This window comes from Oratosquilla oratoria, chromosome 7 (genome assembly GCF_046742065.1).
Source record: "Oratosquilla oratoria isolate Oo_2021 chromosome 7, ASM4674206v1, whole genome shotgun sequence".
Classification (NCBI taxonomy): Eukaryota; Metazoa; Arthropoda; class Malacostraca; order Stomatopoda; family Squillidae; genus Oratosquilla; species Oratosquilla oratoria.
Window position 1 is genome coordinate 7,816,224 of NC_134783.1, and position 20,530 is coordinate 7,836,753.

Consider the following 20,530-nt stretch of genomic DNA (forward strand, 5'->3'; position numbering starts at 1 on the left):
TAGAAATGCAGTGGTTGCTAAAGTAGGCATTTGATAAAACAAGATTTTAACATAAATTACAAAGGGAGTTAATTTTTATTTACCTACTATGAATGCCATTTCAAGGTCTTGTGGCCATCTTTAGCTTATCTCCTACATAAGAAAAGGTGGTCAATACTGAAGAATGGTAATACTCCCAAATGGATGACAGACATGCTAAAACATGAGATCAGAATGAAAAGAGGACTTTACGTAAGAAGAAAAAACTGGGAAACACACCTTAAATCCAAATATAATGATATAGTGAGACTGGTTAAAAAGAATACACGCACAGGGAAATATAACTACGAAATTAAGGTTGCCAGACAAGCGAGATCCAACCCAAAAGGCTTCTTTCATCTCTACAGAAAAAATAAGGAAAGTATTGGCCCAATTCAAAATGACAAAAATGTCATGATAGATAAGAGGAATAAATGAGGCATTTAACAAATATTTTCTCTCGGTGTTTACTGAGGTACCTGACTGCGATCTCATCTTCAGTCAGGATGAAGAAAGTGGACTATCTAATATCCACATTAATAAGGTAGAAGTAGTCAAGCAGATTGAAAGACTTGAAGCTGCAAAATCCCCGGGTCCAAACATTTTTCTGAGGGTGCTTAAAGAGTGTAAATTTGAAATCTACAACCAGTTAACAGAAATGTTTCATAAGTCAGTAGACACTGGTTTTGTGCCTATTGAGATCAGTTATAGGTAAAATGCTTGAATCAATAATAGTTAATAGACTTTGGGAACACATCAAGAGACATAATTTGATGCGTGACACACAGCATGGTTTCTCCAAGGGTAAATCATGACTAACCTTCTATCCTTTTACACTAATGTACATAAGGTGTCGGATAACAATGATAGTTATGATGTTAATTACCTTGACCGGCAAAGCGTATGACAAGATGCCACTAGAAACTACTAAATAAAATCACAGCCCATGGTATAGGAGGAGATGTTAGAATGGATTAGAGCTTGGATCAGTGAAAGAAAACTTTGGGTCACCATAAATGGTGTAAAATCCAGCTTGGGGAGTGTTTCTAGTGGGGGTCCCCCAGGGCTCTGTTTTGAATCCCTTATTGTTCATTATCTACATAAATGACTTGGACAATGGGATTAATAGTGGTGTTAAGTTTGCAGATGACACTAAAATAGGACATCTAATTAGGTAAGGAGACGACACTGAGATTCTGCAGGATGATCTTAACAAATTGTTCACATGGTTGGTGAAATGGCAAATGAACTTAAATATCTCAAAGTGTAGCATGTTAAATGTAGGGCTACAAAACCCTGAAAATAGATATAAGATAACACATTTTTAGAGAAACCTGAGTGCGAGAGAGACTTGGGATTTCTAATGAGTCCTGACCTTAAATACAGGAAACGTGCATTAGTGCCAGGAATAAAGCTAACAGAGGACTGTTATGAATAGAAGTGTAGAGGTAATTATCAAACAATAGTGTTAGACCCATCCTTGACTATGTGGTACAGTTTTGGTCACCGTCTTATAGAATGAACATCAATTCACTAGAATCAGTACAGAGGAGAATGACTAAAATGATATATGGGCTCAGAAATTTACCTTACAAAGAAAGGTTTAAGGCACCTTAACTCACACCCTCTGGAAAGATGCAGAGTGCAGGGTGATCTAATAGAGGTGTATAAGTGGATCAAAGGCTTTAACAAGGGTGATGTAATCAAGCTCATCATATTAAGACAACAGGGCAGGACTCGCAGTAATGAATTTAATTAAACTGGACAAATTTAGATTTAAGAAGGAAATGGGCAAGAATTGGTTTACTAATTGGGTGGTCAATGAATGGAATAGACTTGGTAACCATGTAGAGAGCACTGAAACTATTAGTTGTTTTAAGAAACAGACAACTTTATGTGTGGGTATGACAGGTGATAATGGACATGGAACTGCCTAGTGTAGGCCTTATGGTCTCTTGCAGTCTCCTTCATTCTTAGGTTCTTATGTTCTTAAAGCAGGTTGAAGGGAAACCAGCTGATATCTCGCCACATCCAAGTTGTGCTCCCAGGTTATGCTGAGAGTGAGGAAATGACTGAGACAAAGAGGAAACTGCATTCAGTCACTGTCTTTCCCAGTAACTTGTGATGACTTTATTCTTCCAACTAACTGTCATAAGTCCTCTAGCAATGGTGAATGATGGTAGGGGCAGGAGATAGTAATATCTGGAAGTCTAGCTTAGACCCAGTGATTGCCCTGTGTGAGGATGAGGAATAACACACCATGAGGAAGGGGCGAACTTTGCTGGGGAACCACCTCTGCTAAGGTCACACATGATGAATAATAATAATAACCAAACAAAAAAAAAAAAAAGGATTAACAGCCCTCCCAAAACCAAGGTCCCTCTATTGCACTCCTGCCCTGCAACATTTCCTTACAAGTGAAGGGAAGACATCCCACCCCACCCCCCTACCCAAGCTCAAGAACAATAATAATAGAGCAACTACCTACCCTCTTCACAGAGTGTAAAAACTGACACCATCAGCATCATCAACAGACTCAAAACACCACAATTAATAACTTCAACTCTGATCAATTAAATGATATTGTATTCCTAGCCTCATCCATACCAAGATGAAGTGGGCCCTGACTTGGACCATTCAATTCTTGGTCTTGAAGTCAGCTAACAATGAATTGATAAAGAAATTCTCCCTGAGTATATAATGAATTGGGAGACAAATGCAAAACTTCGAGAGATATGTAGCACTAAGGAGAAACTCTAATGATAGAACTAGAATTATTAGCTCAACAAGACAAAGACTCCTGGCAGACTCCCAGATTCAAAGAACACTACATAGAACATTTAACACCAGGAAGAAGTGATAAAGTGTGTAAAGATGGTATGTGGGATGGGAGTGAAGGAGAGAGATGGCAAATGGTGGGATGAAATGAAGGCAATGGTGGAAGAGAAGTGAGCTTATGATGATTGGTTGCAAAGAAACTAGGGAAGCATATGAGAGAGACAGAAAGACAAGAGGAGAAAAATTGCAAGGTGAGGGAGGTAAAGAGCAAATGTAAAGTAGAATATTTTGATAGAGAATTTGGAAAAGAATGAAAATATGTTGTGGAAGGAAGCAGAAAGACTGAAAAGGGTAGAGAGGAAAAAGGTAAAAGGGGCAGGCAGACAATGTTAATGGAAGTAAATGCAGGAAGGGAAAGATGGTAGAGTAAAAATTAATTGAATGTGGAGGGAGATAGAGATTGTGGTATTGGGAGATGCTAGGTAAATGTCACAATAATTTTTTTTAGCTATAGGAAAAGACATGAAAACAGTGAAAATTATGAAAGTTGGTAAGGCACCTAGGTTACATGGTTGTTGTGTGGAGTGTAAATGGAGGAACAGTTATAGTGGATTGGTTAGTTTAATGTGTGTCAAAGAGAGGGACTGAAGGAGTGCTTGTATAGTTCTACTTTGTAAAGGAAAAGGGGACAAATATGAATACAGCAGCTTTGGAGTGTGGTTGGTAAGGCAAATAGGAGGGCTTTAATTTAGAGGATTAGGAAGAGAGTAGAGGGAGTAACTGAGGAAGAATGTGTTTAAGAAACGAAGAAAGTATATGGATAAAAATTTTGTATTTAGGGATGAATGCAAAGAAAAGACTATAAAAGTGACTTTGTGTCAATGACACTGTATGGGGTAAAGACTTGGAATTTAAAGAAGAAGAAAGGGGGAGTTTAGATGTGTTTGAGAAGTATGGTGGAGGTTTCAAAGATGGATAAAGTGAGAAAGAAGATGGTGAGGCAGAGTGGGTGTGAAAAGATAGTGGGTGGCTAAATGAGGTGGGTTTCTGATCTAGGTTTAATGTATTCCTGCATGTTCAAAAGGTTCAAAGTAACCAGCAGCCATGTCCTTAACCAGTGAAAAATATGAGGTTAGAGTTAACTCATTTCTGTAAAATCCACCTTGGCAAGTATGCATGTAGGGAAGTATATTATGATACTTTTGAGGTGGGTTTCTGATCTGGGTTTGTTTAATTTGTTCCTGCATGTTCAAAAGGTTCAAAGTAACCAATGGCCATGTTCTTAACTAGTGAAAAATATGGTTAGAATTGACTCATTTCTGTAAAATCTGCCTTGGTAACTATGTATGCAGGGAAGTATAATACTTTTATCCTGATGTCCATCATAGGTTTTAGAATTTCATGTAAGCCTTTTGTGAAAATATTCATAGATTGGGCATTCAATTTGACATTCACCAGGTCCTACAAATATGCAACTTATTGGTATAAAATGTTTATTAAATAGATGTTTGATTTCCATGGCTGTGTTTCATACAAACATTCAATTTTATAAAGATATTAAAATTAGTATAAAATAGTAATTTTTTTTACCAGGTCTGTTTTTGTGAGTTACTTTTCAACCCAGGTTGGGTTGTCTTTACAGTATTTTACTTGATGTATTAAGATAAAGATGGCACTTGATAAATATTACCTATTTTAATTACTTTGATACACATGATACATATGAGCCATGATCCCTCTGCCATGTTTGTTCATGTTGTTCATGTAATACATCACACTTCAACTCAGACCACTGTTGAAAAATAGAAATGAATCCAAGATTTGTTTGAGCTACATAGTTCAGCATTCCTCTATATGTGGATCATAAAAACAAATATGTTGTTTGACTGTCTTGGCTGTGTTTAACACATACTTCATATTTGCAAAGACAAAGTTACATGAAGATCTCACCGCTTGAGGTTTTTGCCACCTTTTCATAAGGTTAAGCTGAGGCATTATATTTTTCTGTTGGTAAAACCTTGGCAAAGTTTACTTCATAAGCAGAAAAAAAACGAGCATTCTTCATTTCAGGAATGACAATTCTTTCTCTGTAGTAGTTAACAGATCTTCCAAGAATATATTTGTAGCCCAAACATGTCAACCCCTGTAGAATCTGTAAATAAAAGTAAAGATTAGAATCAAACAGGTAAAGGGGATATGATGTATGGGTGCATTTTGCAGGGGATTTGTGCTTAATGCAAAGCTCTATCCCTGCATTCAAATATGCTGACATCAAAACATCAGTGGCTAACCTGAAGCTTATAAGTTGCTTTCCATGAAACTAAAACATGGTTAATTCCTGAATTTAGGGCCAACAATGGGTATCTGCTTGTGGTGGTCCCATAATGTGCACATTGGTAAGAATCATCTCCATGCTACTCGTCTTCAAATCATCTTCTGGAGGTGCCAGCCCTGAAGGGCTGTCATTTGGTCCCCAGATGAGGCCCAAGATCTCTACTTTGACAATCTTTCCTTATTTATTACTTTATTATTATTATATTTATTTATCTACTTTTTATCTATACATGGAGACCTAATGAACAGGGACTGTTCCCCTTCTATCAGTCAGTAGCATACTGCCCCATGCTACAACACAGTAGAATTAATCATATGACAGTTGTAACTGAGAAATAAGATAGAGATCTCAATGTTTTTGGTATGAGGTGCTTGAGAAAGAAAAAAAAAAAAAAAAAAAAAAAAAAAAAAAAAAAATCTTGATCCTATTCCTGGCCCAGTTAAGGGGTTATCACACTAGGCTACTTGTCCTCCAACCTTCAATTAATTGGCTGTACCGCCCACTTCCAGATATTTTTTCATCATAAAATAATTATGGGAAACTATTTTGTTTTTTCAACAGAAATACACAGAATGTCATTTGATATGCTAGAGGAAAATTATTTTCCTCCATCATATCAGATTCCTTTCCAAAAGCTGTGGGCTGCAAATCTGCTCCAACAGTGGGAGGGAAAATAGTACAGTGTAATAATGACTTTCCAATTGAATGAGGGTCATGAAGAGACAATTTCCTACCCTTCCCAGAAGTTATATGTCAGATATAGATACAAATTGGACAATTTTAGTTTTAAGAAGGAAATAAACAAGAACTGGTTTACCAATAGAGTGGTTAACAAATGGAATAGAATTAGTAACCATGCAGTGAGTGTTGAAACAATTGGCTGTTTTAAAAAAAGATAAGATAACTTTATGGATGGGGGATCATAGGTGGTAATGGACATTGAACTGCCTAGTGTAAGGCCATATTGTTTCTTGTGGTCTCCTTCGTTATGGTTTTTGTTGATATAGATAACACTAGTGTGTAGTGATTGCGTATTGATTTATTTTTTTACAGTGATGTTTAGTGATATTGAATTACTTGACCAAATCAAAGGGCACATTGTGCCATGAGAGACTGGTTACTAAAACTTGATAATAGTAAAGGTGGTGGCACATTTGGCTAGTTTGCTGCTTGCTTTTGCTACTTTGTTTGGGGAGAAACAATCTTGGTTACATTATTCTAGACTTTCGTAGGAACATTTCAACAATGTGTCTAACATTTGTATAGGTTTAACATGTCTTAGTTCATCATTCATCTTCTCACTATATTGTGCAATAGTAATTTGACATTTACATACATACATATACCAAGGCTTTTTCCCCCTTACCAGGGAGGTAGCCAAAAAGAAAAAGGCATAAAATCATTCCCACCCATTCCATCCCTGAATACACTCCACACCCCTCCACCCTCCCTCTTATCTGAGCACCTCCTGAATGATGGGCCATCCCTGCACCTTGTCCACCGCCCTGGGTTAGAAGCAGTGTCGCAAGACACAGCACATCCACAGCAAGGCCGCTTCATTAAATCGGCGACCCCCCCTCTCTGTTCCCCCATTGCTTAAAAGGAGAGGACAGGGAGAAATCCCTTTGGGCTGCGTCAAAATTTGCTCACACATACTACCTCACCCCCCATGCAATCACCCCCCATGCAATCACAACATCATCCATATACAACCATTCTCCATTCACCCCTGTCTTCTGTCCTCTCCCATCCTTCCTCAACAGACATTCCCCTCTTCCCCAGAGCCCCCCTCACCCCATCCGTCCACCTCATCCTAGGACGTCCCCTCATGTTCACTCCCTCCACATCTGGCTTCCATACCTCTTTTACTAGTCTTTCTAAACTCATTCTTTCCATGTGTCCAAACCATCCCAATATTCTTTCATCAACCCTATCTCACAACTCCTTTTCCACCCCTGTTCTCCTCACCTCCTCATTTCTCACTCTATCTAGCCTAGTAACCCCCATCGTACGTCTCAGACATCTCATCTCAAACACATTCAAACTCCTTCTCTCTTCTTCTCTTATGTTCCATGTTTCTGCCCCATACAGTGCTGTTGGCACAATCACTCCTTCATACAGTCTCCTCTTAGCATCCATTCCCAAATGTCTATTCCTCATTACACTCTTTAATCCACCCAGGCATTTACTCGCTTCTCTCAATCTACATTCTACCTCCACTTTCACTCCACCTTTCCCTGCCACATTTGCACCCAAGTATCTAAAACTATCCACTTCCTCCAGTCGCTCTCCCTTAATGCTCACTTCCAGTCTACTGCCACTTTCACCCCTTGTACATCTCCTCACCTTACTTTTACCCACATTTATCTTTAGCTTTCTTCTATCACATACTCTCCCAAACTCTGCCACCAACTTCCTCAATCCCCCCTCCGATCCTGCCACAAGCGCAGTATCGTCCGCAAACAACAGCTGGCTCACCTCCCACTTTTCTCCATTTTCTTTAACCATCTCCAATCCCTTGTCCACTACCCTTGCATTTACCTCTCGCACCACCCCATCCATGTATAAGTTGAAGAGCCAGGGCGACATAACGCATCCTTGACGAAGTCCCACCTTTACCTCGAACCACTCACTCTCTCCATTTCTTATCCTGACACAAGCTCTACTACTTTCATAAAAACTCTTGACAGCTCCTAGAAGCTTTCCTCCTATCCCGTATATCTGCATAACCTCCCACAGTGCCTTCCTGTCTACCCTATCATAAGCCTTTTCCAGATCCATAAAAGCCCAAAAAACATCCTTCCCCTTTCCTATAGCTTTCTCACATATCTGTCTTACCACAAAGATCTGATCTACACAACCTCTACCTGTCCTAAATCCACACTGTTCCTCACCAATTACTCCTGTTCTTCTCTCCTAATCCTCTCAATCAAGATCCTCCCATAAGCCTTCCCAACTACACTTAACAAGCTAATCCCTCTGAAACTACTACATTCACACTTGTCCCCTTTTCCCTTGTAAAGAGGAACTATACAGGCACTCCTCCAGTCCTCCGGCACTCTACCCTCTCTCCAGCAAACATTAAATAACCTTACCAACCAGTCCACCATCACTGTACCTCCCTTTTTCAGACATTCTGCATATCATCCAACCAGACCAGGTGCCTTACCTGCTTTCATCATCTTAACAACTGCATTCACCTCATCCTTCCTTATTTCTCCTCCATTCTCCTCACTCATCACGGTCATTTTCTTCGCATTTCCCACTGCAGCTATCTTTCCTTCCCTATCCTCCTTCACATTTAGCAACTCCCTAAAATATTCTGCCCATCTTTCCCTTACTGCCTTCTCTTCCATTATCATCTCTCCATCTGCACCTTTTACCTTTTCTTCTCTACCTGATTCGCCTCCTCTTCCTCTCTTAATTTATTTCCAAAACATCTTTTTATTACGTTCAAAATTTTCTGTCAAACTCTTACTCCATTTCACATCTGCTCTCCTCTTTGCAACCTTTACCTTTTGCTTTACATACATTTGGAATAAAAAAAAAAAAAAATTGCAACCGAAGTAGTTTCTATTCAATCAAGGTAGCAAAAGAAAATAGCATGCTAGGGAGAAATGCCTAGTGTGCCACCACATTTAACATCTCTGTAGCCATTTTTGAGTTAGGCTTCTCTAAAAAAAATAGAAATAAAATAAGCTGAAGGCTCACTTCTCACAATTGCTAAAGGTCATTCTGATGTTTAAGATTATAATTAAGAAATTTGAGAAAGAATATTTTTTCATGGTAACTAAATTTTTCTTTTATAAAGCTACAAAATAAAAATAATAATCATTCTATATTTTTGGTGACCTTGACCCAATTACCCCCAAGTAATGAGTATTTGATTACCTGGAAAAGGGTGCGGAAGTGCTCGTGTCTTTTCTCATGGCTCATTTTGTTCACGGAGGTACCTATGTGGATCTGCACCCCAATCTGTTGGAAAGATGCCAAGGGCACATAAGTACCAGCACGCTAATTATAAATGTATCTTTTGAAATGCTGTTTTGTAAGTTTACTTATCTGTTAATTCATACACACATGTGCAGATGGAATTGCAAATTGGATTCTAAAAGAATGCAAAGAAGAACTAATGGACAAAATACATAACATAGCATATATAAAGGAGGCACACCGAGTATCCAACTCGCTAATGGTTCATGTAGATACTCATGGCCACTTACCAGACTGGGACAGAATAGAGGTACTGCAGAAAGGACTTCCTAAGAAAAGAAGAAAAATGACTGATGCAGCTTACATTGCTTCCCATCCAAACAACAACCACCGCGATGGGTTTATTAAATTAACAAAAATGGCGAGCCGTTTGATACTTCGCGAGGCAGAGCAGAGGAGGACAAGTGGTCAGGTCGATCATGGCGGAACGCGGAGAGCTCTGGCGGGTATTTAGGGTGTGAATTGTTTGAAGGTGTATGTACTCTGAAGTCCTGGTAAGGACTAAACGTCAGAATAAATCCCTAATGGTTCCCCGTGTTTACCTCGCCACCCATCCACTCATACTACTCCATGGTGAAATACACGTGCATATAATCTGTACAATGACTAACTGGCAACTTTTTATATTTGTAGGTCTGAGTGCAGCGGTGAATGTGGTGGAACCAGTCTGATTCGGTTTGCCGATCTGTGAACACTTGTCAAGATGCAGGGATGGAGCAAGGTTACGCCATCAAATTTTGTGTTAAACTTAAGAAAAGTAAACAAGAAGCTTATGGAATGTTAAAGGAGGCCTATGGGAATGAACAGATGAGCCAAACAAGTTTCTATTGGTGGTTTAACAGATTTTCTGAAGGAAATGAATAGGTTGAGGATGAACCCAGATCTGGAGCACTGAAAAGTGCATGCAAGTAGGAAAACATTGAGGAAGTGCAAAGGTTAGTGATACAAGACCATCGGATATTTGTGAGGATGATATCTGGAGCTGTCGGTATTAGTATTGGCACAGTAGAGACAGTTCTGACCGAGGATCTGAAGCTACACAGAGTCTCTGCCAAGTTCGTGCCAAAGATCCTCTTCGACGACCAGAGGCAGTTTCGTGTGGAATGTTGCACTGACATTCTCGAAATGATAGAGGCTGATTCAGGTTTCCTAAATAAGGTAGTGACTTGCGACGAGAGTTGGGTGTTCACCTATGACCCTGAGAGCAAACGTCAGAATGCTCAGTGGAAGCACGCGACCTCCCCGAGACCCAAAAATGCAAAGATGAGCAGGTCGCAAGAGAAGGCCATGGTCATTCCTTTCTTTAACTCCCAGGGGCTCATTCACGTTGAATGGGTTCCTCAGGGTCAAACCATCAATAAAGAATATTACCTTACTGTTCTGAAAAGGTTCAGGGAGAAGATGAGGAAGAAGAGGCCTCAGCATTGGAGGAGTGGTCAGCGGTGGTTCCACCAGGACAATGCCCCATGCCACAAGTCAACGCTGGTGACCACCTGGATGGCCGACAGGGAAATGAAAGTGGTACAACACCCACCCTACAGCCCTGGCCTAGCCCCTTGAGACTTCTTCCTGTTCCCATGCATGAAAGACAGCCTCAGGGGAACCAGATTCCAGTCAACAGAGGAGCTGAAAGAGGCATCGGAAAGTTACCTAAAGGGACTACAGAAAAAGGACTTTGAGGAGGTATTCCAGGATTGGGAGAGATGCATGCAGAAGTGTGTAGATGCGAGAGGTAATTAATTTGAAGGAGACAAAGTTTTGTAAGCTTATGAAAATAGTGTCTCTCCTGACATTTTCTCATTACTTATTGATTGTAGTGGTGTATATATATATATATATATATATATATATATATATATATGTATATATATATATATATATATATATATATATATATATATTTATATATATATATATATATATATATACATATATATATATATATATATATATATATATATATATATATATATATGAAGCTTAGAAAAGATGGATAAAAAAAGAGAAAAATCCTAGAAAGTGGCAAATATATATCACTGAAAGAAAAAAAAAAATGAAAAATACATAATAAAAATGTAAGGATCAACCAAAATTATTCTATAGATATATGAATGGTAAATTGAAAAACAAGTATGAAATAGAGAAACTAAGGCATGGGAAAATGGAATACACGGAAGATATAGAAATGGCTGAGGTCATGAGTAAACATTTCAAATCGGTTTTCACTAGAGAAAAAGTATGGCATTGAGATGAAGGGTGAGAGGTGAAACCCTATGGCGGAAATAATAGCAACAATAGCTGAAATATGGATCAAATAACAAGCCTTGATGTCAGGAAATCACACGGTCTGGATGGAATTGCAAACTGGATAATAAAGGAGTGTAAAGATGAATTATTAGGAAAATATATAATATAATAAGTTGTTCATTTAAGAAAGAAAAAATACCAGAAGACTGGAAAAAGGCCAACATCATACCAATATATAAATGAGGTAACAAGGAAGACCCAACAAATTAGACCGGTATCCCATACAAGTACTGTAGCCAAAATTTGTGAAAAAGTTATCAAAAATAGATGGACAAAACATCTGGAAGAGAACAACATACTAAACCCAAGACAGTTTGGATTCAGACAGGGAAGATCATGTGCCACAAATCTGATCTGCTTTTACTCAAGACTATTAGATATAATACAGGAAAGGGATGGATGGGCTGATTGTGCTTTCCTAGATCTACAAAAAGCTTTTGATAAAGTGCCACATAGAAAACTCTTAGGAAAACTGTAAAAGGGCTACAAGGTAAACTACTGGAATGGATGGAGGATTTCCTGCATGGAAGAAAAATGAGAGTAGTGCTCAGAGATAAAGGTTCTACTTGGGAAGAGGTGATTAGTGGAGTTCCACAGGGATCGGTACTGGCTCCAATAATGTTTGCTATTTATGTGAATGACATGGACGAGGGTGTGGACAGTTACATGAACTTCTTTGCTGATGACACAAAATTGTTGAGAAAAGTGAGCACTGAAATAGACAGTGAGTCACTGCAGAGAGATCTGAACAAAATTTGGGAAGTTGGAAGAAATGTAGTATAATGGAATTTGGAAAAAGTAAAAACAGGATATCAGGACATAAAATTGGTGAAAAGGATGTAAAGAAAGTGGGATTTGAAAAGGACCTGGGAGCAGTCATCACAAAGGACATATCCCCTGATAAACAAATAAAGTTGTTGGAGAAACCCATATTTTGCTGAGGTCAATATAAATGGCATTTACTTACTTGGATGAAGAAATGTTGAAGAAAGTACTAGTCATATTGATAAGACCAAGACTGGAGTGCACAGTGACACTATGGTCACCCAGTACCAAAAAGAATATAAGGAAAATTTATTGAATTCAAAGAGCAACTATGAAGATTGCCCCCCCCCCCCACACACACACACTTTCAGAACTGTCATACGAAGAGAGACTGTCAAAACTAGAGTTACCGACCCTGGAACAAAGAAGAGAAAGAGGAGACTTGTTGACCAACCATAGAATCATGAGAGGTACAGAAATCTTTGATAAAAAAGACTTACTAAATTGGGATATGAGAAATACAAGAGGACATGGAAAGAAACTAAAAAAGGACAGTTATAGAACAGACCTGAAAAAGAACAGGTTTCCCCACAGAATGATGGATGTATGGAACAAACTGGACGTAATGATAGTGTGTGCAGAAACCATACACGAATTTAAGAACAATTTAGATACTGCGAGATTCAGAGATGAAACGCCATGAGTATAACCCCCAAGCCCCCTTCCCGTAAGATACAACTAGGTAAATACACACGCACACACATGAATTTGAGGCTAGGTAGAATAAATAATTAATTAGAGAATAGAAGACGGGAACGAGCTTTGATCCTTTTCCTGTATACTATAATTAGGTAAATACACATACACATGCTCTCTCTCTCTCTCTCTCTCTCTCTCTCTCTCTCTCTCTCTCTCTCACACACACACACACACGTCGGATTGACGGCGAAGATTAGAACTTCGGAAATAACGCAATTTTCGTGGATTTCAGCGACGAGGGAGTACCTGTATTGCATTAGTAGGGAAGGGGAAAGCTCGTGGTGTAGTGGGCAGGTGAAGAAAAAGGAGAAGGGGAGACATTATTGAGCAAAATGGAAGAAGATGAGAAAGGGGAGGAACGGGCCCCGGACGTCAGAAGGGGTGTAAACAAAAGGTGTGCAGATGACACAGATGAGATCGAACAGGTGGACAGAGGTATTGAAAGTAGAAATATAGATGATAGCAGCTCAATGGAAAGAGGAGATAATTACTTCTATGGATTTGATGAAGGAGATGACAACCTCCCCTACTAGTAAGTCTAGAGGAGAAACTAACAAAAATAAACGAAGCTTGGGAGGTTAGGTTTAACCAGCTAACACTACTTGCACAAAAAGTTGATAAACTGGAAAAACTAAAGAAGGAGAATGAAAACCTAACTAAATAGAAGAATTAAGAAGACAGTTAAGAGAAGTAAAGGATGAGAATGAGCAAGTAAAAAGAGTAATAAAGAGAATAAAGAGTCCATAGCAAAGGAGGTAATTGGTAGGAAAAAGTCCAAGAGAAGAACAAAATTGAATTTAGAGATATAGTGAAACAACAAATGAAAGAATAAACTAAGGACACAGTTATTAAAGAAATGAGAGAGAAGGAAAATATAGTAAGAGACTTGGCAGATAAAAATAAATGTATATATTATATTAGGAATGGAAGAGAAGCATAATCCAAATAGGACTACAAGAGTAAAGGAGGAGAAAGAAAAATAAACAAGATATCAAAAATAGTTCAAGAAGATGAACAAAAAATACATACATACATATACCAAGGCTTTTCCCCCTTCCAAGGGGGGGTAGCCAAAAAGAAAAAGGACATAAAATCATTCCCACCCATTCCATCCCTGAATACACTCCACACCCCTCCACCCTCCCTCTTATCTTAGCACCTCCTGAATGACGGGTCATCCCTGCACCTTGTCCACTGCCCTGGGTCAGAAGCAGTGTCGCAAGACACAGCACATCCACAGCAAGGCCGCTTCATTAAATCGGCGACCCCCCTCTCCGTCCCCCATTGCATAAAATGAGAGGACGGGGAGAAATCCCTTTGGGCTGCGTCAAATTTTGCTCACACATACTACCTCACCCCCCATCCCCCCGCCCATTCCACCTCATGCTATCACAACATCATCCATATACAACCATTCTCCATTCACCCCTGTCTTCTGTCCTCTCCCGTCCTTCCTCAACAGACATTCCCCTCTTCCCCAGAGCCCCCTTCACCCCATCCATCCACCTCATCCTAGGACGTCCCCTCATGTTCACTCCCTCCACATCTGCCTTCCACACCTCTTTTACTAGTCTTTCTTCACTCATTCTTTCCATGTGTCCAAACCATCCTAATATTTTTTCATCAACCCTATCTCCCAGCTCCTTTTCCACCCCTGTTCTCCTCCTCACCTCCTCATTTCTCACTCTATCTAGCCTAGTAACCCCCATCATACTTCTGAGACACCTCATCTCAAACACATTCAAACTCCTTCTCTTCTTCTCTTATGTTCCATGTTTCTGCCCCATACAACAAAAAATAGGGAAAGAAATTGAAGAAATATATAGGTTGGGGAAATACAATATAGACAAGACCAGATAAATTGAAGCTAAATTCAGGTCACAAACGACAGCAGAGAATATCTTATCAAAAAAACAGGGAAACTAGCAAAAAGTGATCAATATAAACAGGTATGGATGAAAAGAGAGATGAATAAAGAGGGAAGAGAGGAAGAGAAAACAAAAAGAATCGAAGCTAAGGAAAAAAACGAGAACAGAACAGAGACAAAGAGAAATTTTATTGGAGAGTAGTGAATATGAAAGTAAGGAAAAGGTTCGTAGCAGAGAAAAACGGAAGGGAAACAGAAAACAGGATGGAGGTAACAGAAAATTAAGTCTTTCACAAATATAGATGGCTTAATAACAGGCTTGAATGAACTGAATGATTACCTGAAGGAGAAAGAATCGGACATAATGGGAATTATAGAGACAAAATTGAAAGGTCCATTACCACCCAACAGTGTAGGACATGGTGCATATAATTATTGGATTAGAAACAGAGAAGTAAAACAAGGGGGTGGAGTTATGTTCCTGACGAAGAAGGGTATAAATGTGAGGAATGTTACATATGTAAAGAATAGAGTAGAGATGATTATGATGGAAATAGAGGACAGGGACAAGAAGAACATGAAGTTTGTGGTAAATTATGTGCCTCCTAAAACGGCTTGGTGGGAAGAGAGAGAACACCAAAATATTTTAGAAGACACAAGGATAACACTAAATAAGATAATGGAAGATGGAGGAAGAATATTTATAATGGGTGACTTTAACTGTAAAAAATCTGCTGGGAAGAAATGACAGTGAAGGATGGAGAGGACCTATCGGGAAATGTACTACTTGATATGATTATAGAATATAGAATGACACAATGGATACAAGAGAATACTAGGTATAGAAATGAGGAAGAACCATCGAGACTGGACCTAATAATTACATCAGAACCTGAAATAATGGACAAGATTGAATAAGACACCACTAAGTAAAAGTAACCACATATTAGTTGAACTGAAACTGAGGAAAATACATGAAAAAAACAACAGTATAGAAAGGGAAAATTAATGTATGTAAAAACAAATGTTGATGAAATAAGAGAATAATGGTAAAAAAAAAAAAAAAAAGAATGGGAAAGGATACACAAGGAGGAAACAATAGTAGAAGAGAAATGGAGTATTTTGACAAAAAAAAAAAATATATATATATATAAAGGAGTGGAACTGGAACTGAGGAAAATACATGAAAAAAACAACAACAGTATAGAAAGGGAAAATTAATGTATGTAAAAACAAATGTTGATAAAATAAGAGAATGATGGTAAAAAAAAAAAAAAAAGATTGGGAAAGGATACACAAGTAGGAAACAATAGTAGAAGAGAAATGGAGTATTTTGACAAAAAAAAAAATATATATATATATAAAGGAGTGGAAAAGTATGTTCCAAAACAAAAACAAGAAAAAGGATATGTAAAATGTTGGTACAACAAAAGATGTAGCGAGTTAAAAGACAAAAGGGATAAAGCTTGGATAAAATGGAAGAAAGACAAAAGACCTGAAAAATGGAAAATATATACTAGTTATAGAAATCAATATGTACAAGTGCGCAGAGAAGAAAAGAGAAAATACGAAAAGGATGTTATAGAAAAATGCAAAGATCAACCAAAACTATCTTATAGATTTGTAAACAACAAGCTGAAAAACAAACAAGAATTAGTAAAACTACGATAAGGAGTTGAATATACGTAGGAAATAGAAATGGCAGAAATTATGAACAAGCATTTTAAATCAGTGTTTACGAGGGAGAACATACAACTTAGAGATGTCGAGTGGGAGGAGAAAGTCCCCCCTATGAAAGAGATAGAAGTAACAAGGAAAGAAATAATGAATCACTTGAGTAATCTCGATGTCAGAAAATCGCATGGACCAGATGAAATGGCAAACTGGATTTTGAGAGAATGCAGGAACGAACTAACAGACAAAATACATAGTCTAATAAGCAGTTCATTGAAAGAAGGAAAAGTTCCAGAAGATTGGAAAAGAGCAAATATAGTACCAATATATAAAGGGGGAAACAAGGAAGACCCTACTAACTATAGACCAGTCTCTCTTACAAGTACGGTAGCTAAAATTTGTGAAAGAATGATAAAAATTAGATGGGTAAGGCATTTGGAAAAAAAGTACTAAATCCAAGGCAATTTGGATTTAGACAAGGAAGACCATGTGTCACAAACTTGATGTGTTTTTATTCAAGACTAATGGATATAATACAAGAAAGAGATGAATGGGCTAATTGCGTATTTCTAGACCTGAAAAAAGCTTTTGATAAGGTGCCACATAAGAATTTGATAAATAAATTAGAAACTGCAGGAGGAATACAGGGCAAACCACTGGAGTGGATGGAAGGCTTCTTGCATGAAAGAAAAATGAGAGTGATGATAAGAGACAAACACTCTAATTGGGATGAAGTGATTAGTGGAGTTCCACAAGGAACAGTTTTGGCACCAATAATGTTTGCTATATGTATTAATGATATGGATAAAAGAATTGAAAGTTATATGAGCTTTTTTGCGGACGATGCGAAAAAAGTGAACACTGTAGAAGATTGTGAGTCGCTGCAGAGTGATCTCAATAAAGAATTTGAGAAACTACGACAAGGAGGAGTTGAATTCACAGAGGAAATAGAAATGGCAGAAATTATGAACAACCATTTTAAATCCGTGTTTAAAGGGGAGAACATACAATTAGAGATATCGAGTGGGAGGAGAAAGTCCCCCCTGTGAAAGAGATAGAAGTAACAAGGAATGAAATACGGAATCACTTGAGTAATCTCAATGTCAGAAAATCGCATGGACCAGATGAAATGGCAAACTGGATTTTGAGAGAATGCAGGCATGAACTAACAGACAAAATAGTCTAATAAGCAGTTCATTGAAAGAAGGAAAAGTTCCAGAAGATTGGAAAAGAGCAAATATAGTACCAATATATAAAAGGGGAAACAAGGAAGACCCTACTAACTATAGATCGGTCTCTCTTACAAGTACGATGGCTAAAATTTGTGAAAGAATTATCAAAATTAGTTTGGTAAAGCATTTGAAAAAAACAACGTACTAAATCCAAGGTAATTTGGATTGAGACAGGGACAATCATGCATCACAAACTTAACGTGTTTCAATTTAAGGCTAATAGATGTAATACAAGAAAGAGATGGATGGGCTGATTATGCATTTCTAGACCTGAAAAAAGCTTTTGATAAGGTGCCACATAAGAAATTGCTTAAGAAATTAGAAACTGCAGGAGGAATATAGGGCAAACTGCTGAAGTGGATGGAAGACTTCTTGCATGAAAGAAAAATGAAAGTAGTGATAAGAGACAAACACTAATAGGGATGAAGTGATTAGTGGAGTTCCACAAGGAACAGTTCTGGCCCCAATAATGTTTGCTATATATATTAATTATATGGATAAAGGAATTGAAAGTTATATGAGCTTCTTTGCGGACGATGCAAAATTGTTTAAAAAAGTGAACACTGTAGATAGTGAGTCACTATAGAGTGATCTCAATAAAGTATGGGAAGGGAGTAGGAAGTGGGAGATGAAATTCAATATTAAGAAGTGTAGCATAATGGAATTTGGAAGAAGCAAAAAAAGAATAGTGGGATCATATAAATTGGGAGAGGAAGAAATTTAAAAAGTGGAAAATGAGAAGGACCTGGGAGTCATTACTATGATTAATATGTCCCCTGAGAAACATATAAAAAAAAAATTGGAGAGACATATAATTTAATAAGAACAATCAAAGTGGCATTTACATACCTGGACGAAGAAATGGTGAAGAAAATACTAGTCATTTTGATAAGACCAAGATTGGAGTGTGCAGCGACGACGCGGTCACCAAGTACAAAAAAATGTATAACAAAACTTGAAAGAATACAAAGAGCAATTACAAAATTGGCACCAACGCTCTCAGAACTTTCATATGAGGAGAGACTGGCAAAACTTGAGCTACAAGCATTAGAGCAAAGAAGAGAGATAGGAGACTTGATAACTATAGAATCATGAAAGGCATAGAAACTATTGATAGAAAGGATCTAATAAAATGGGATAGTAGAGATACAAGAGGACACGGAAAGAAAACAAAAAAGACAATTATAGAAGAGATCTGAAAAATAACAGCTTTTCCCATAGGATAATAGACGTTTGTGCAAAAACGATACACGAATTTGAAAAGTCTAGTTAAAACAAGATATGAATACGGGATACCACGGGCATAGCTCCCCTTTCCGTAAAATACAACTAGGTAAATACAAATATGTATATACACACACACACATCGCGTGGCGCTGTGGTTAGAATTCTCGCCTGCCACTACGGCGGTCCGAATTCGACTCCCGCCCAGGGCTTAAATACTTTCAGTATCGCTGCGCTGCGGGGTGTTACTCCAACTCGTGGGCGGGGAGTTGGGTGTGTGTGTGCGTGTAAGGTCACAGTATTACCCATAGATCGGTCATACGAGCTCGGAGCTCTCATCCGGGAGGTTAATAACTGTCGATCACGAGTCCAACACGTGATCCAAGACTATGGTGAATCGCACACACACAAACAAATACACACACACATACAAACACACACACACAAACACAATGTGATAATTTACCTGTTGGATGTTCAGAATATCATGTCGAAGGATGATCTCTTTGAGTAGGATCCACTCCCTCCCTTCGAGGTCGCTCTTGAGGAACTTTATCGTCTTGCCGACGTGGCCAAAGGTCTTGGCGATGAAGTCGAGTGATCTCCGTTGAATGGTTTTGTTCTTACCGGGCTGGTCATACGGGAAGTTGGCGATGTCCCAAGAATGCTCGATCCAGAATTCGGTGCGACGGATGTGTTCGTGGCCGACAACCTGTGGCGAAAACAGTATATATATACATATATATATATATATTTATATATATATATATATATATATATATATATATATATATATATATATATATATATATACATACACACACACACACACACACACACACACACACACACACACACACACACACACACACACACACACACACACACACACACACACACACACACACACACACACACACACACACACACACACACACACACACACACATATATAGCAGCCAATCAGGATGATCGCTTCACACGACACCATCCAAACAATCAGAAATAAAATAGTATATAAACATCACACACACACACACCCAAACAATTAGCCTGAAGATGGTCTCCAGAGAAGACCGAAACGTTGCAACCTCATACGGACAGCTACTCAGCAAACTATCAGTCCAACACCGTAAATTAGCAAGATAAATTGAAGTTCTTAACAAAAAGATAAACAATGCAGAAACAGCAATATTATTTAATCTCGTCTGTCAACAAGAATATATATATATACATATATATATACACACACAAAAGGGGGAAAGCATGTGTTTCTCAATCTACTCACAAGTACAATGCATGGCAATCGTACAATGCCCTTAGCATGTATCTACATCATTTTATATATATATATATGTATATATATATATATATATATATATATATATATATACACACTCATATAGACATACAAGGTTGAAGACTAAAGAGGATTCAAAGTTGATTGTTTTATTGTGTGAAGCTTTAATACAACCCACAGTGTTTTTATCTTCAGAGTTGGTATTTCTCAACAATTCTCCGATTATTACCGATGTTTCGGAACTTCCTGGTTTCATCATCTGGACGATATGATGTTCA

General features: G+C 38.1%; 1 protein-coding gene across 1 annotated transcript in view; it reads right to left on the reverse strand.

Moving 5' to 3' along the window:
• Positions 1-63: 63 nt before the first annotated feature.
• The window catches only part of LOC143026981 (uncharacterized), a 39,499-nt gene continuing 19,032 nt past the window's right edge, over positions 64-20,530 (reverse strand). The window contains exons 5-7 of the mRNA XM_076187782.1: positions 19,419-19,664; positions 9,023-9,106; positions 64-4,948 (exon numbers count right to left, since the gene is read on the reverse strand). Of these exons, the coding sequence (XP_076043897.1) occupies positions 4,778-4,948; positions 9,023-9,106; positions 19,419-19,664 (501 nt within the window). The 3' untranslated portion in view covers positions 64-4,777. The remainder of the gene's footprint in view (positions 4,949-9,022; positions 9,107-19,418; positions 19,665-20,530) is intronic.